The sequence below is a fragment of the Cheilinus undulatus genome, linkage group 8, assembly GCF_018320785.1.
Source record: "Cheilinus undulatus linkage group 8, ASM1832078v1, whole genome shotgun sequence".
NCBI lineage: Eukaryota > Metazoa > Chordata > Actinopteri > Labriformes > Labridae > Cheilinus > Cheilinus undulatus.
This window is the reverse complement of record NC_054872.1, coordinates 44,179,318-44,194,285: the sequence shown is the minus strand read 5'-3', so window position 1 is coordinate 44,194,285 and position 14,968 is coordinate 44,179,318. Positions and strand designations below refer to the sequence as shown.

The 14,968-nt window shown below is 37.7% G+C and overlaps 2 protein-coding genes across 3 annotated transcripts in view; one reads left to right on the top strand and one right to left on the bottom strand.

The window, feature by feature from the left end:
- Window positions 1-919: 919 nt before the first annotated feature.
- Window positions 920-13,426, bottom strand: rab5ab (RAB5A, member RAS oncogene family, b). Of its 2 annotated transcripts, none has more exons than XM_041793726.1 (6): window positions 13,233-13,426; window positions 10,422-10,648; window positions 9,156-9,307; window positions 4,722-4,844; window positions 4,297-4,390; window positions 920-2,722 (listed from the first exon to the last, which is right to left on the bottom strand). In XM_041793726.1, exons 2-6 carry the CDS (start codon window positions 10,585-10,587, stop codon window positions 2,607-2,609), a joined length of 651 nt encoding a protein of 216 aa, XP_041649660.1. In that variant the 5' UTR covers window positions 10,588-10,648; window positions 13,233-13,426; the 3' UTR covers window positions 920-2,606. The 2 variants fall into 2 exon arrangements, with proteins under 2 accessions (XP_041649660.1, XP_041649661.1); XM_041793727.1 differs by having other exon boundaries at window positions 13,237-13,426.
- A 1,287-nt stretch (window positions 13,427-14,713) lies between these two features.
- efhb (EF-hand domain family, member B) overlaps window positions 14,714-14,968 on the top strand; it is a 37,563-nt gene continuing 37,308 nt past the window's right edge. Inside the window, exons 1-2 of the mRNA XM_041794279.1 lie at window positions 14,714-14,761; window positions 14,897-14,956. Coding sequence (XP_041650213.1) covers window positions 14,714-14,761; window positions 14,897-14,956 — 108 coding nt within the window. The remainder of the gene's footprint in view (window positions 14,762-14,896; window positions 14,957-14,968) is intronic.

The following is a 14,968-nucleotide window of genomic DNA, read 5'->3' as shown; positions in this document are numbered from 1 at the left end:
TCTGGAAGGCTTATGAAGCTGGAGGGTAAAATGAATTCGGATAAATATAGGAAAATCCTGAAAGAACAATCTTATTCATTGTGCAAGAGAGCTACAGCTTGGGAGAAGATTTGTTTTCCAGCATGACAATGACCCGAAGCATATGAGAAAGCTACACAGAAATGGTTTAAAGACATCGAGGAGAATGTTCTGGAGTGCCTGAGTCAAAGCCCAGACTTCAGTCCAACAGAGAACTTGTGGATAGACTTGAAAAGAGCCAATCACGTCCGATCTCTGTGCAACCCGACAGAACCTGAGTGGTTTTGCAAAGAAATCTGTTTATACTTTGACATTACAGAGTATTTGTCAAAAAGCCAAATCATATCAACCATGACTGATTTATAAAAATAAAGGGTAAAACATCCAAGGGGCCGAGAACTTTTTTATAGGTGCTGACCCTGACCATGACCGACAGGGATTCAAACCAGGAACCTTCTTGCTGCAAAGCAACAGCACCTACCACTGCCCCACCATGCAGCTCATCAGTAAATATAGCATGCTGAGGCATGAACACGTATCAACTGGTAATCATCAAAGTATTAAAATGCATCTGCATTCATGCAGCCTTACAAAAACCCTGCATAAATGTGGTGTTGCTGCTTTAAAAATACTTTTATGAATTTAAGCAGCTGCCTAGTTTTCTTTTCATCTACTTTGAAGCTCTTTTCAAAAATCCATGTAATTCCTTTAGGGACTTTTAGAACCTTGAAGCTTAGATCTATAAAAGATTTAACGGAAATAAGACTTTTTTATATCAAAGAGAAACATCTGAGTTGGTTGGTGACTTATGTGATAATTTGGTCTCAATAAAAACACATTTTGGAACAAAATTCCCTCCATGTGATGCCACTGAGACTGAGCAAAAAAGGCGTACAAGAGACCTCTTTATTGAATTTATTAAGTTGTATTCAGACACTCAAAACTGATCAGCCCATCACTAGTAATGCTGTTTTACATCATTAAAATTCATTGAGCTGTAAGAGAGACCACCAGTAAGGTTAATGATGCTACCTGCTTATAGCCGTAGGTTAGCAAAGTCCAATACAGTCCGTCATATAAAATCGAAGGGCAGTCATTAATTAAAACATGATCAACACTGTGCAATGCAATAAAAGTTCCTTTCAAACATGACCATGGACCATTTCTGAGAAAAGTAACAAGACACCAGAGAGGGATTCTGTTAATAACACTACATATACCTAAAAAAGACCACCACTGCTTTACATTTGACCAGTTTGTGACAAGGATGGAAATAAAAATAAAATAAAATAAGCAGACTTATATTGAACTGTACAATTGTTCAGAATCTCTAAATTATTTCCAGGTGAGCTCTGCAAGCTGTACTAAAGGAGGAAGAAGACAACATTGCACCCTATAACAACATTAGAGTATATTTTTTCCACAGACTTGTGACAATGGGAGCTAGTCCAATTTTTTGTTTGTGTGCTGTCTGAAGTCTACTCTAAAAATAAGACCCCCGCTCTGATAGGATCGCCCAAATTGATGCAGGTCAACTACTGGCCTGAACAGAAAGAGAGCTGATGTACAAAGACAGGAGATTAACAGGAAGTTTTATGTTAAAAGTCTTTGCAAGCAGGTTTTTCAACAGTCTTCAAGTTTCCTGTTTATTTTCTTTTCCATCAAACCTGTGTAAAAATTTGACTTCTGGGAGCTTCTGTTACAGACTTTATGATAATGTAACACAGTAGAATTTTTTTAAAGGAAAAAATAACCCAACACATTTTTTAATCCTCTTACATCGGCCTCACTTTTACTTGTTCCAGATGCTTCTGCTCTTTCAAACTCCATTTTTTCTACATCTCAATGACTCAGTTGTGTTATTTATACAGATGTTTGCAAATAACAGCAAGCCAGATGTGTATCCAGGTCTTTTCTTCTTCTGTACTTGCCAAAAGGATGTTTTTTTTAGGTATTTTCCAAACAGGCCGTTCCAATATTTTTCCACCAGGAGCCTTGGATGTCTTCTCGTCAAACAGCGGTAAAGGAGCGGTTCTCGTCCTCACAAGAGTCCGTAAAATCAGACGTCTCAAGATGGGAACAATTTGGTTTTCTTCTGATTGTGAGCATGACTTAACCTGCACACGTAATCTGTACAACAGGCATGGTCATTCGAATCTAGTCGACCCTGTGAAGTGACAAATGAGGCTACACCTTCTCACCAGCAGACCATTCTCAGAAAATTCACACACAACACAATCACACGTTCATGGGCGTTTCTCTCGCTCATCTTTTCCTTAAGGGGGTTAGTCTCTGAACTTAATAAGAGATAAAAATGTGTTTTTTAGGCGTTGTAGTGATACATGCATCCATTATACTGATATACACTTCTTAAAAAAAGTTAAAAAAAAAAAAAAAAAAAAGAAAGAAAAAAAAGAGAACATCAACAAAATAAAAGGTATTAGAAATGCAGCTATACAGAGTCTTTATGCTATTCCAGGGGAGTGAGGTCTGACGTCAGGAAGCCAAGGAGCCCGATGTCCAGATGTTCAGATGGGGGAGGAGGAGGGAGGGGGTGTGTGTGGGGAGGATGAGCAGGAAGAGCCGGGTTAGTTACTGCAGCAGGGGCGGCTGCTGGGCTGAGCCGTCTCTGTCAGGTCCACTCCTCGGTTCCCCCGGCTGCCAGGACCGGCTGCTTGAGGCTCGTTCTTGGGAAGTTTCTTTGCTGCAATGACAAAACAGCAACATCAGATGACATCATTATGGATAACAGCATGTGGCCTTAGTCTGCACGAATATGGCCAAATGATTTTGATCAACACTGAGATCCTGATTATCAGTCATGATTATTTATTCAGTTTAAGAACCCTTCTGTGTATTGTTTATCTAAAGCTAATAAATCCTGTTACTCATTTGTTGCGAGAATAATCTGACCTGGCATATTTTGCCCCTTAATACATGACACAGCAGTGTTATGAAATGGTATAATATCTAAAATTGATATTACAGTTTTTAGAAAGCATTTCAATACATAAATAAGTGCAGTCAATCATGTGTTTTTTAACATCACAATTGGGATTAAATTCCAATTAGCTGTGCACTACTACTATGATGCAGTGCCTATTTTCTAATAAAAAACCATGGCATGTTTTTAGTACTCTGCATCCTATGTGCCAAACTCCTTTAACACCAACTTTTTCAGTTGAAAAAGTTTAAATTTTTTAACTCTTTTGTTATTGTCAATGTTGCCTCTGTCTCAACAACCAATATGGGGAAGGACATTCGATATTAACTTTGTCAAGAACAATGCAGGAGGACAAAGACTTCTTTTCATCTTGCTCTGAAGCACCCAGACATGTTTTATCAAAGGAACAATTTCAATGTCTAGAACTGCCGCTAATGCCAGAAAGCGATTGCTTAACATTGTTTTAATGTTTTCTTTGAAGGTTTCCCTTCATAAAAGCAAATATTAAGCATAAAGAGACATTTAAAACAGACCCAATGAACATTTAAAGTGAAGCTGAGGGGCTACAAAATGATTTACATAAGAAAACAACAGTGAGAAGTTCTCTGAAACAGAGGGGTGGAAACTAAATGGCAAAAGACACCTTAGGGTAAGGCAGGCTTATCTGTAGAGTGCCATTCATACACAAAGCAATTCAAAATGAGTATTAAACAGAGTATTAAACAGAGCATTATAAGGTTATTAAGAATGAGCAAAAGTTACATTGAATGTGAAAAAACTAAATATAACTTAAAGGAAATAAATAAAATGACATCAAGCAAAAACAAGTACTTAAAAAAACTGGTGGATCTGGCCTGAATAAGATAACTAACTTTAATGACACCAAAAGTATTCTAAATAGTGGCAGAGCATCAAATCCCCCTAACAATATTATGTGGCTTTTTTGACCCCCCCATTGGCATTACTTTGTAGAAATCTGCAATCACTTTGACATTAAAGAGGTTTCTTGTGTTTTGTGGTCAAGGAAGCCAAATCATATTTTTCATGATTGATTTATAAATCCAGCATCCAAGGGGATTAATACTTTTTACATAGGCATTGTATGCCAAAGAGGTATACCAGCACTATGAGAAAAACAACCGTTGTAAATTCTCTAGAATAGCAGACAATTATTAACAGCAGTATCAAGGACTTGTTTGGGGAGTATCATTAAAGGTAGAGAGAGATAAGGGCACAGCGATGACAGGCCAATAATAACGGATTTTATTATACGATAACTCTTCAAACCATTGTGTCAATAAAGTTGGGAGGGTCAAGATGTGTGAGACACTCACCAATGGCCATGAAGATTTCATTCACGTTCATAGAGGTCTTTGCTGACGTTTCCATAAAAAGCAAGCTGTTATCATCTGCATATGACTGTGCATCCTGTGAAAGTGAAACCAACATCACCATTAATTCAAATGACACTAAAGAAACACTTATCTATTTGAGGCATGAGGAAAGTACCTGATATTTGCATAGAAAAAAAAAGAAACTTCATGTGTGGGAAGCAAAGTAGGTCTGTATCAAGTAGGAGGCAGGATCAAGGCCAAACAGGCAGACATTATCTTATTTTTTCAGCATGTTTAATAAATAATAATCAGTCTGTGAAAGGCTTTACAATGCTTCCAAGAGACACTGACACAATTCTTGTTCTATTTATAATGAGTCTTCTGCATCTGTTCAGCTAATTAATAAAGATAAAAAGAAGACAAACCTGGAAGTCCAGTGCTCTCTTGTTTGCGAGATCAGCCTTGTTCCCAGCCAGAGCTATTACAATGTTTGGACTGGCTTGTCTCTGAAGCTCTTTAACCCAGTTCTTCGCCCGCACGAATGACTCCTGGCAAACACACAACAAGGAGGAGGAGGAGGAGGAGGGGGAGGTTGACTCAGTTAGTGCAAATAAAAATAAGATCCATGTGATGGAAAGATGAGGACAACCAGGAGTCTTCCCATGATGTCTGACAAGGCTTTTTTCTTATCTTTTCAAGGCCCAGGGATTCAGATAAAGACAGACTGATGAAATATGAATCGAATATCTCCAGCTCAGGTGTTGCAAGCAGTGCTGTAGCAGTAGTTTACATAGGAGACAGAATGAGGATACTCTTCCATGCACGAGGTATGCAGTACACACAAAAATATCTGTGCAACATGCATGCATTCCTTTTGAAGTCTGAAGAAGAGGATTCTTTTGTTTCAAGAGCAAGATGCTCCCCTGTAAAAGACCAGGATCCAGGATTTACAGACAAATTAAGCAAGCTACCTTACAGTTTCAGATGGTACTTCAGACCTTTCTCTGCTTAAGTTCTTCTGCAAAAGTTAAGTTGGATTAAATTTCTACATGCCTTGCCACTAGAGGTATGATGAGACACTTAGCTCAGGAGAAGAGGTAAGATTTGGGTTCACGAGAACAAGACAAGATGAGATTTAACACAAAGGTCTTTAATTCAACGGAAACTTGCAAATGCAATGGAATGCAGGTCTATTATCTTAAAAGAATTACTGTTTATCCTCTTATACTGAATTTCATTTCTTACATGGTTTATGTGGCTATGAATCAAACTGTGCATTTTAACAGCACTTAAAATCAAATCTATGGGACACAGGGGGCCTAGTGATTCAGGTACACCCCTGTACGCACCCCTGGTTCAGGTCTTGCCTGTGGCTACTTTCTATGTCTCTCCCCCACACTCGACCGGTTTTTAACTCTCCTCTCCATTGCTCTATGATTTAAAGCATAAAAGCCCCCCCAAATATCTTTAAAAACCCAATCTATCCATTTTAATAGTGTATCACATCTCCTCTCAAATCATCAAATAACCTAGAGTTATTGCTACAATTCTAATATCAATAAGTAAAAATCTGAGTACCAAAGGCTGAAATATAAAAAGCTGCATCATTTTAACAAAAGGATTTCTCATCTTCTGTCAGGATCATCAACATAATAGGCACCAAGGAAAGTTTAATCATTTTTTTCTGTTTTTTTTTCTTTATATCTCCAGTTTTATGAGCAAACAAAGTGCTCTAAAACAGAGTTTGTTTTCACAGTTTTACTGCTGTCTGTCTCTATATGTTAGCCCTGCGATTGACTGGCGACCAGCCCAGGGTGTATTCCCCTCTCGCCAAATGACAGCTGGGATAGGCTCCAGCCCCACCTGACCCCAAACGGGATAAGCAGTAGAGAAAATGAATGGATCTCATGAGAGAGTTTTCAACTTTGGAGAAATTTTGTGACTTTCATATCTTGCAAGATCTCACGGCACAAGATCCTTTCACACCCTATTTGCAATATTATTGCTCTATGGTAGGGATGCATGATATTATCTGTATGGTAATGGTCAGCAAATATCTGCAGATATTAGCTTAAGAAGTGAATTACCCATATCAACAGATATGATAATGTCTGCTGATACTGACAGCTGGAATTTTGGCTAAAAAATGTAAATATTGGCCTAAAGAACAAAGAATTGGTGGAGTTTCAGGCTGGACCAACAGATGTAAGTCAGCTTTTATTTCTTCATCATCATTCCTTACACATAAATGTTTTTAAAAGCATGAAATTTGTCAATTTGTTTGTCCTCAAACTTTAAATCTTGTTTTTAAGGACTGAAGTTTTAGGTCTAAACTACAATTAACTATAGATATCGCTGAAAATTATTCTCTAACTATCAGCGTAGAGGATATTGGCAAATATCCATTATCTAGCATCTCTATCTTATGCTTTTTTTACTCGCCAAACTCTGTGTTAACAAGTCAGAGCACAACATGTGAATTGATACACATGTACACGTAATTGATATGGACACTATTATTTCCCCTAAAAATAAGCTATCAAGCTGAGATAGTGAAAGAAAATCATGAAAATATCCCTGGCAGACACTCCTGGTACCTTGTCATCTACCTGTTGATTTCTCTGTTGCTTTTGTATCAGTGAAATCGAGCTGATGTTTTCCGCTGATGCTTACTCGCTTCATGTGCAGTTATGACACGCTGTAACACCTCCTAGACCTTAGTGATCAGCTTTTAGCACAGATGGTCCATAACAGTGTAATAGAGGGTGACTACTACCAGCTAGTGCCTTCACATTTTAAGCTACAACAGTTTCAGTTTTCAATGAAAACGGATTGGTCAGATTTAACGTCTATCATAAGAGGTATCCATCTCTCACAGCTTCTAGCTAAAACGTTTGCTTCCAGTCAGAGAATGACCAGACTAATCAGTGTCATTTGAGGAGAAAGATGGGGTAGCTATGGGCGTGGTTTAGTTGTACTTCAAGCCTGTAATCAATGCTAGCTGATAAAGGGATTAGCACAGATGTAGCTATAGCTGGAGGGCTTTCAGAACGGTGCAACATTTCTTAGTTTAAAGAAAAACAAAGACCCGTACTCAACATTTTTTGTGAATAAAATGTTTCTGACTTGCTTTCGCAAGAGTTTGATTTACCAACTGGCTCCACTTACAGTCAACAATATTTACAGCGGCCTGCCAAGCTTGTGTTATTGAGGTTACCTCAGGACGGTGCATGTCTACTATGTCATGTGTTTTGTTGGCTTTGTTGGTTCTGCCTTTCCCAAACACTGTCTATGAGGTGTTGCCCAAATGGATGTAAAATATACCATGCCCTGGATATGTCAGGTTTCTGTGCACACTGTTTGATGACAGATTGTGATGGGTAACCAATTTGGTATGAAGTGACTAATATATGCATTAGGTAATAAATATTGTCCACAAAACACTGTGTTGTTTAGTGATGACTCATGGCTGATGACTCACAGCTTTATTTGTCCTCATACTAAAATAAGGTCGCCAGTTTGACTGGACCATTACAGAGAAATTTTTGAATGGAAACCCCCACCGTCTAGTCGTCACTGATAAGACCGAATAAGTTTACATGCAAATAAACGTCCTAACTACTCTACACAACAGGACAGCGTTCCAAACTGATCAGGATCATGCAAACAGTTGGATTTTCCAAATAACCTATCCGTAATGTGCAGCATTCAAATGCATTTTAAGAAATGCTGGATTGGCTTGTATTATGAGGGCGTTGGGAGCTTTTCTGTTCAAGCATTCATTCTGAATATTTATCACAGCTGTGGTCTGCAACCCAGAGTCTGTTGCCTGTTAAGATCAGCTCTGTTTGTCATAAAACACACAAGCCAATGTTGTGCAAGCCTGAGGTAAATCCTTAACTATGATAGGCTACATGTAAGACAGGCACTTAGGCAGATTATACATTTTCATTAGCCATTTAAACTGTGTCTCCTTTATGTCTGTTCTCATTTCTGTTGGCTGTTTCAACAGTTTTAGAGCTGCACCAAAAAATCAACTGAACAGACAAAAAGAAGATTATTAGAAGCTGGCAAAGAATTTGCCAACCAATTGACTAGATCATGTGATTGGGATTTTTACGTGATTATTACGAGCAGATAGTTGAATAATACTTGATTAGCTATGATCCTTTTAAAAGCTGTATTACTAAAATTTACTTTCTTTGTTTGTTGCAATGACAGTAATAATTCAATGATGAATGAAAAAATATGATAACTGTTTATGAGGGACTGATGTTCTATGACAGAGATGACACCTTAGCTTAAAATAGAACTTTGTTAATAGAAACTCTGACAGTAATATCTTCAGGTATGAGCTCAGACGTGATAAAATCATTAATGTTGGGCTGTTTAACATTCAAAATCTCACATTTTTCTGACTGCATGGTATTAGCTTCAGTTACCTGATACCGTTATCAGGGGCATCTCTAGTGTTGAAATCAGTATCCATAATTTTATATAGTTTTAACAGCTCAGTGGTGTCTGTAGGAATGATTTTTTTTTTCCCCGGATTAAATGTTTAATCTCAAGGTAATCATAAGAAAATCATTTTTAGTTGCAGCCCTAAATTGTAAAAAGAAAAAAATGCTTTCTTTTAGTGAACCCCAACTCCCCTGTGTCATTATATTCTGATGTCTCGTGTACAGCACTTTAGTAGCTTATTTCCTTAATTTACAAGGATAAAAAAGTTTTCTTTGGAATCAGGTAAAGAACTGACTATGTTGTGCATGTAAACAGGGTTACTGTTGTTCCAGTTCTGGTTAGTGACAGCAGTGCTGATAAGAGAAACTGCATGGCAGAAACCTTGGCACCTGACTCACCTCATTTGTTATATCGTACACCACAATAGCTGCCTGGGCACCTCTGTAGTACATGGGAGCCAGACTGTGGTAGCGTTCCTGACCAGCTGTGTCCCAGATTTCAAACTTGACTGTTGTGTCGTCCAAACATACTGTCTGAGTCAGGAAGGCAGCTGCAGGGGGGCACAAAGCAGAGGAGCCAATGACAAATGAGCGTGTCGCTACTGAACTACACAAAGTGTGTTACTGTGGGTAAAAAAATTAGTAACAATGCTGGAAACACAAACACACAGAGGCAGATTATCCGGTTCACTTATTACACATTGGAAAACTGGGAACTAATTATATGAAACATTTTGTTTTGACTGAACATCCAAAAAGTGGATGGTTGCTAGAGCATTAAGTATGACGAGATCAGCACATTAACGTGTTTTTTGCCTTCATTTACTCAGGCAAGTCTCAATAACAGTAATGAGATGAATCAGCACTCAGAAGCCGCCCCACAAAACTTTACCTTTGCTGTTAGAGAGATCATATCTGCAACATTTAATCCCACACCTCCAGGCCATCATTATTCATCTAATACATCCCCTTAGTTATGAATGTAACAGTACTCATTTATCATTTTGACAAATTATTATGCATTTGAACACCTACTGATCCCCAGCAGCTAGTTCCAATGTACATCTGCCTTGACTGTGGGTAACTGTCCAGTGTAAGCATATTTACTGGGATTTCAAAAGTCTCCTGAAGTTTGCATTTGGCCTAAGTTGAGCCTCCAAACAGCATCCTAATGGAATGGGAAGTATTTGATTAAAATATGTGATAGCCAGTGCTCAGAGTCTGTCTGCCAAAGTGCAATAAGTATAAGATCCTGTTGATGATAACACCCTGCCTCTTACCTTAGGTCAGCTTCTGGACTTAACTGGAACTTGGGAAAATGTCCTGGCATTTGTTGTAATTATTCCCACAATTCTGTGTAATTCTGTGTAAGTTTTATTTGTTCATTTCCTGTTTGGCACAATTAAACTACCCATGGCCCATTATCTTTGTAATACTTCCTTAAATCTGAAACAACACAATGCTGATTTCACTGCCACATTTTTCTATTCACTACCCAGGAACCATGACTCATGTGACAGATATTTTTGCACCATTGTGTTGAACTTTTTATTAAATGTTTGTTTTACAGTGTGATTCATCCCAAGCTTCTCAGCGACAACCAGGTACATAAAGGCGTATCAATAAAAACATCACTTGTGAACAGCCAACGTGGCAAATCCATACCTCCGATTGTGCTCTCTTGGAATTCATGAAACTGCCCCTTGACGAAACGAAGTACGAGACTTGACTTCCCCACAGCTGACTCTCCTAAAAGCACAAGTTTGAACTGGCAGATCTTGTTGCCTGCGTTCGGCCCATTGGGTCGTGTAGCTCCGCCTCTACTTGCCATGTCACGCTGTCAGGTCTCTTCCTCTGCACGCTGACGTACTGTGGAAAACTGCAGAAAATACCTGAGCAACAGAGAGAGAAGAAAGCTCAGAGTCAGAGCCTGTCAGACACTAAACACAAATCAATGCCAGCAAATTGTGCTGGTGAACCTTGAAATTTGCACGCTATACATGTGTTTTGACATGTATTGTGAGGCCTGTCTTTTAAACATTTTCACTAAATATGGTGGAAAACAGAAATTGGTAAGTGGTAACCCTATGTTTTCAGCTAATTTATTGCTTTCTGTGTTGGTTACAGAGGATAAAACAGTACAGCTTTAGCACAACTTGCTTAAGCCTTGTTTCAACAACAAGGTTTTATGGTAGAAAATATGCACAGGGCTTGACAGTCCTACCTCTTTCTACTTTACATTAATGTTTAGAACAAAGAAGAAAAGACGTGTTCAGGCATGCTGCTGATTATTGACCTGAGGCACTTAGCTTAATTATTATTCAAACATAAAAAAGCTTACAAATTAAATACACAAAAGAGCTAGCAAGGATGTAGGTGGCCATCAGAAAAAAAATTAAAGGGAACCCTGCATGTTCAGACAAGTTCAACTTATTGCCCTGACATTTGTCTCTTACATTTATTATGAACAAAACCAAATTCTACATATCTGCACATTGAGAAATTTCTAAAAACCAGATATCGTGTTTGTTATTGTTCAATATACTTTTAAGTGATACAAATGTCAGTCTAATAAGGTGAACTTGTCTTGACTTGCAGGGTTCGTTTCAACAGATCCACATTATACCAATCACAACAGGCAGAAGGCCTAAAATGAAGGTAAAGTCAAATGATGGTTTGGCTTTTAAGTGTTTCAAAGTGCATAATGATCTTGTTAAAACCATTCTAATACAATAATAAACCACCATTACAGGTATATTTCAACCCAGCAGAATCTACAGAACTGAATGTAGAATTAATAGGTCATTTTGCACAACATGACTGTTGCTGTTGCTGTTTTGCATAAGCTGATAATATATGGCTTGTGTTTTCAACTATATTATCTAAACCTACTACATTGGACTGATAGATTAAGCCATTCTGATCTAATATTTGAGTTACAGACTATCATACTTGATGTAAATTTTGGCCATAAGATCAAAATTTACTATGGATAATATGTTTGTTGGATGACCTAGCAGTTAAGTCGCACTCCATATGAGTGGGCAGCCCAGGTTCAGGTCTGGCCTGCAGCTCCTTTCCTGCATGTCACTATCCCATTCTATCATCCCTGTTTCCAGCTCTCTCCACTGTCCTACCCTACACATAAAGGTCTAAAAGCCCAAGAGAAATCTTAAAAATGGAAGCAAATATTGCTCCACTTTACTGTATAATTAGAAAGATATTTACAGTTCCATGCTATTGTTCCAAGAATATCTCCTTTAAATAAAACAACCACTCGACAGAGATAAGATAATACACATAGAGAAAAGTAGTTCATCTCACTCACAGTCAACAAGAGTTTCAAATTACCAGCCATACTTTCTTTCTCTCCAAACAAATGTTAGTTACTTGCCATCCTTATTTAAGCAAATACAGATGAGAGACTTGGCTAAAACATATATGGGTGACACAGGAGCAACAGACATTCAATTTAACTTAATCCTTTTGACTTTCAGTGTGTCCCACCTGCATGAGTTTAACTACAACTTCAAGAAATGAAAAAAAAAAAAAAGTAGTCTAACTGGTGTAGCCGCAAAAATCTCTAACCTCTGACAACTACTGCTTCTAACTTTAAGTAATGTGAGCCAGTGTGTCAAAAGAGAGCTGGTATGAGCCTGGTCTGAGCAACTACGTAAAATAATCATCAAGGTTAAATCAGACAGTTTTATACCTATTGGCCTGTACATATGAGGTAAATAACAACAACAAGACAACAGCAACTTGCTTTTGTAACCTACACATTTCTCATTACTAGCAACAAAGTAAACACGGGTCTTTCGGGTCAAAAATAATCACCGTGAACTTTGTTGAAATCTCGTTACGACACACAGTTAACCACAAATAACCTGTTATGTTGTTGTTGACTAGGTGGAATTAGCAGAGTAACGAGAGCTAGCGTTAGCAACTTAGCTACTTCGTCAGTTTAAAATGTCTGGACCAAAACAAATCCCACTCAGTTAACTAGAAGAATCCAATTTGGGTTACTTTAGTTCAGATCTAGGTCGAATCGTACAAGCAATGCTTGTACACACAGTTTCTGTCATTTATATGACGTTTAGAAAATGTCAAAACACAGATGATGCAGTTTTGGGTGTGTACAGCTAATGACAGCTAGCTAACCTTAGCAGCATGACGTTAATTTTATTTAGCCTTCTGAAACAGTTGGTCAAACAGGGTCTCAGTTGTTCTTTGTCATCAATGCGGGTTACGGTACGTGTATCAACAATCGATACATAACGACTGATCCGAATTCACCACCCACAAACGTCAACTTACTATGCTAACTAGCTTGGCCCTTCCAGTGTCGGCTAGCTAACGTTAGCTAGCCATATAATAGACATAGGTCTGGTGAACGTTATTTAGCTGTGGCCGCATCGGGAGGAGCCCACCGGATAGCCATTAGCAAGCTAGCTAACGCTAATATTAGCTACTCACCTACAAAAACGCGAAAGCTGGTTATTGTGAACGGTGTCTCCAGGCAAATGATTGTTGCTCTTCACAATGTGTCGGATACCCGGTCGGCTACAGCGGCATTAGATTTCATAAGCCTCCGCGATGTCCCTCTCCCACTTCTTTCAACTTCCCTTTTCGCATTGTACGAACGATGATGACAGATCGTATGACTGGAATTGACAATCCTCTACGTAATGGTACGACGGACCAATCATATGTCTGGGTTTGTTCCCAATTTTCCTTTCTAGGGAAATAATATATTTCCTAATAACAAGAACAAAACCTGACTAGTACGATACCAGAAAAGGTAGACTTCAGCAAACTTTGCTTTGAAAAACAATGTCTGCCCAGATCTTACGTGGAGTTTCTTTAATTCAATTTTCAAAATCAAACTTCATTGACTTGATTACATTCAAGCAAAATATTACGTTCACAAAATGAGATGATTTGACAAATCCTCTTCGCAATTTTGAAGCTTCGTAATTGAAAACATCATCAAGTTAAAATAGAATCAAAAACAGAACAAAACAATCACTTTTATAGTTTAGATTTTGTTTGAATACTTTTTTGCATACACAAGGGAAAATCTTACTAAACAGGTCATCAGTCTAAATGTGTTTTAATGCATTTGTGGGTGACTTTCAAAAAGTAAGATTATTCTTAAATTATAGAATTATACCAGATAATTTAGTTTTGCAGTAGATATTTAATTGAAGTCACTGACTTACAAATTCGAATTCTGAAAGTTATCTGAAACACATTTTTTAGATCTGTTTTTTAATTTTGAGTGACTTTACAACCTTTGTGTTTTTAAGTTGTTTTAATATAAGGTCTTCACCAGCTTACATAGATTTTGATTTATATCTTCATACATAGTTTTATTTTTCATCCTTTTTTAAACATCTGGATTTATTATATTCTCACAGTTTTATAGTTGTACCATTTTTTAATCTTTACATTTTTACTTATTTAATTATATTTATTATTAATATTTTATTATAAATTTTCCCTGTTTTATTCTTCAAAGATTTTATCTACTGTTACTTTTATTGTATTATTAATTATTTCGCTTTTGTTTTTTGTTTTTGTTTTTGCAATTTGTGGAGCAGTTGGGCTGCATGCTTTAAAAATAAAAAGTGCTATGTAGGTAAAATATAGCTGAGTTAGATTCACATTCTTGTGACCTTTATTCAACATAATTTAAGTAATAAATAATCAAATCAAAGATGAATTTACCCAAGAAGAAATTTCAACGGGCAAAACTGCTCAGTCCAAAGTGTCTGCTGTTGCTAGGCAACCAAATTCAAACAGGCGTCCGTGTCACTAGCGTCCAACAGCAGACATTGTAGCTAGCAAGAAAACAGTTTTAAACTTTTGCTAGGGAGAGCAGACGACGCTGACGAATAGGAGACAAAACCTGAAGCTTTAGGTTGTTTGAGTTTCTTCTCTTTGGAGATTTAACGATGAATAAGACCAAAGGAAACACGACTGGCTGTTTAAATAAACCACCGGTAAGTCAACTCTACTAGCTGACGCTGCGTTAGCTTAACTTGTCACTTAAAGCCAACGCCAAGAAAGCCTTTTGATTTCTTGGTGGATATTGTTCACTAGATACTCACTGCTTGTATTTTTTCTGTCAACGCTAGGCTGGAAAACTAATACCTGTGGGAGACAGAGCTAGTGTCTGCTTACAAGAAATGCCGAGGGTAAGACCATTT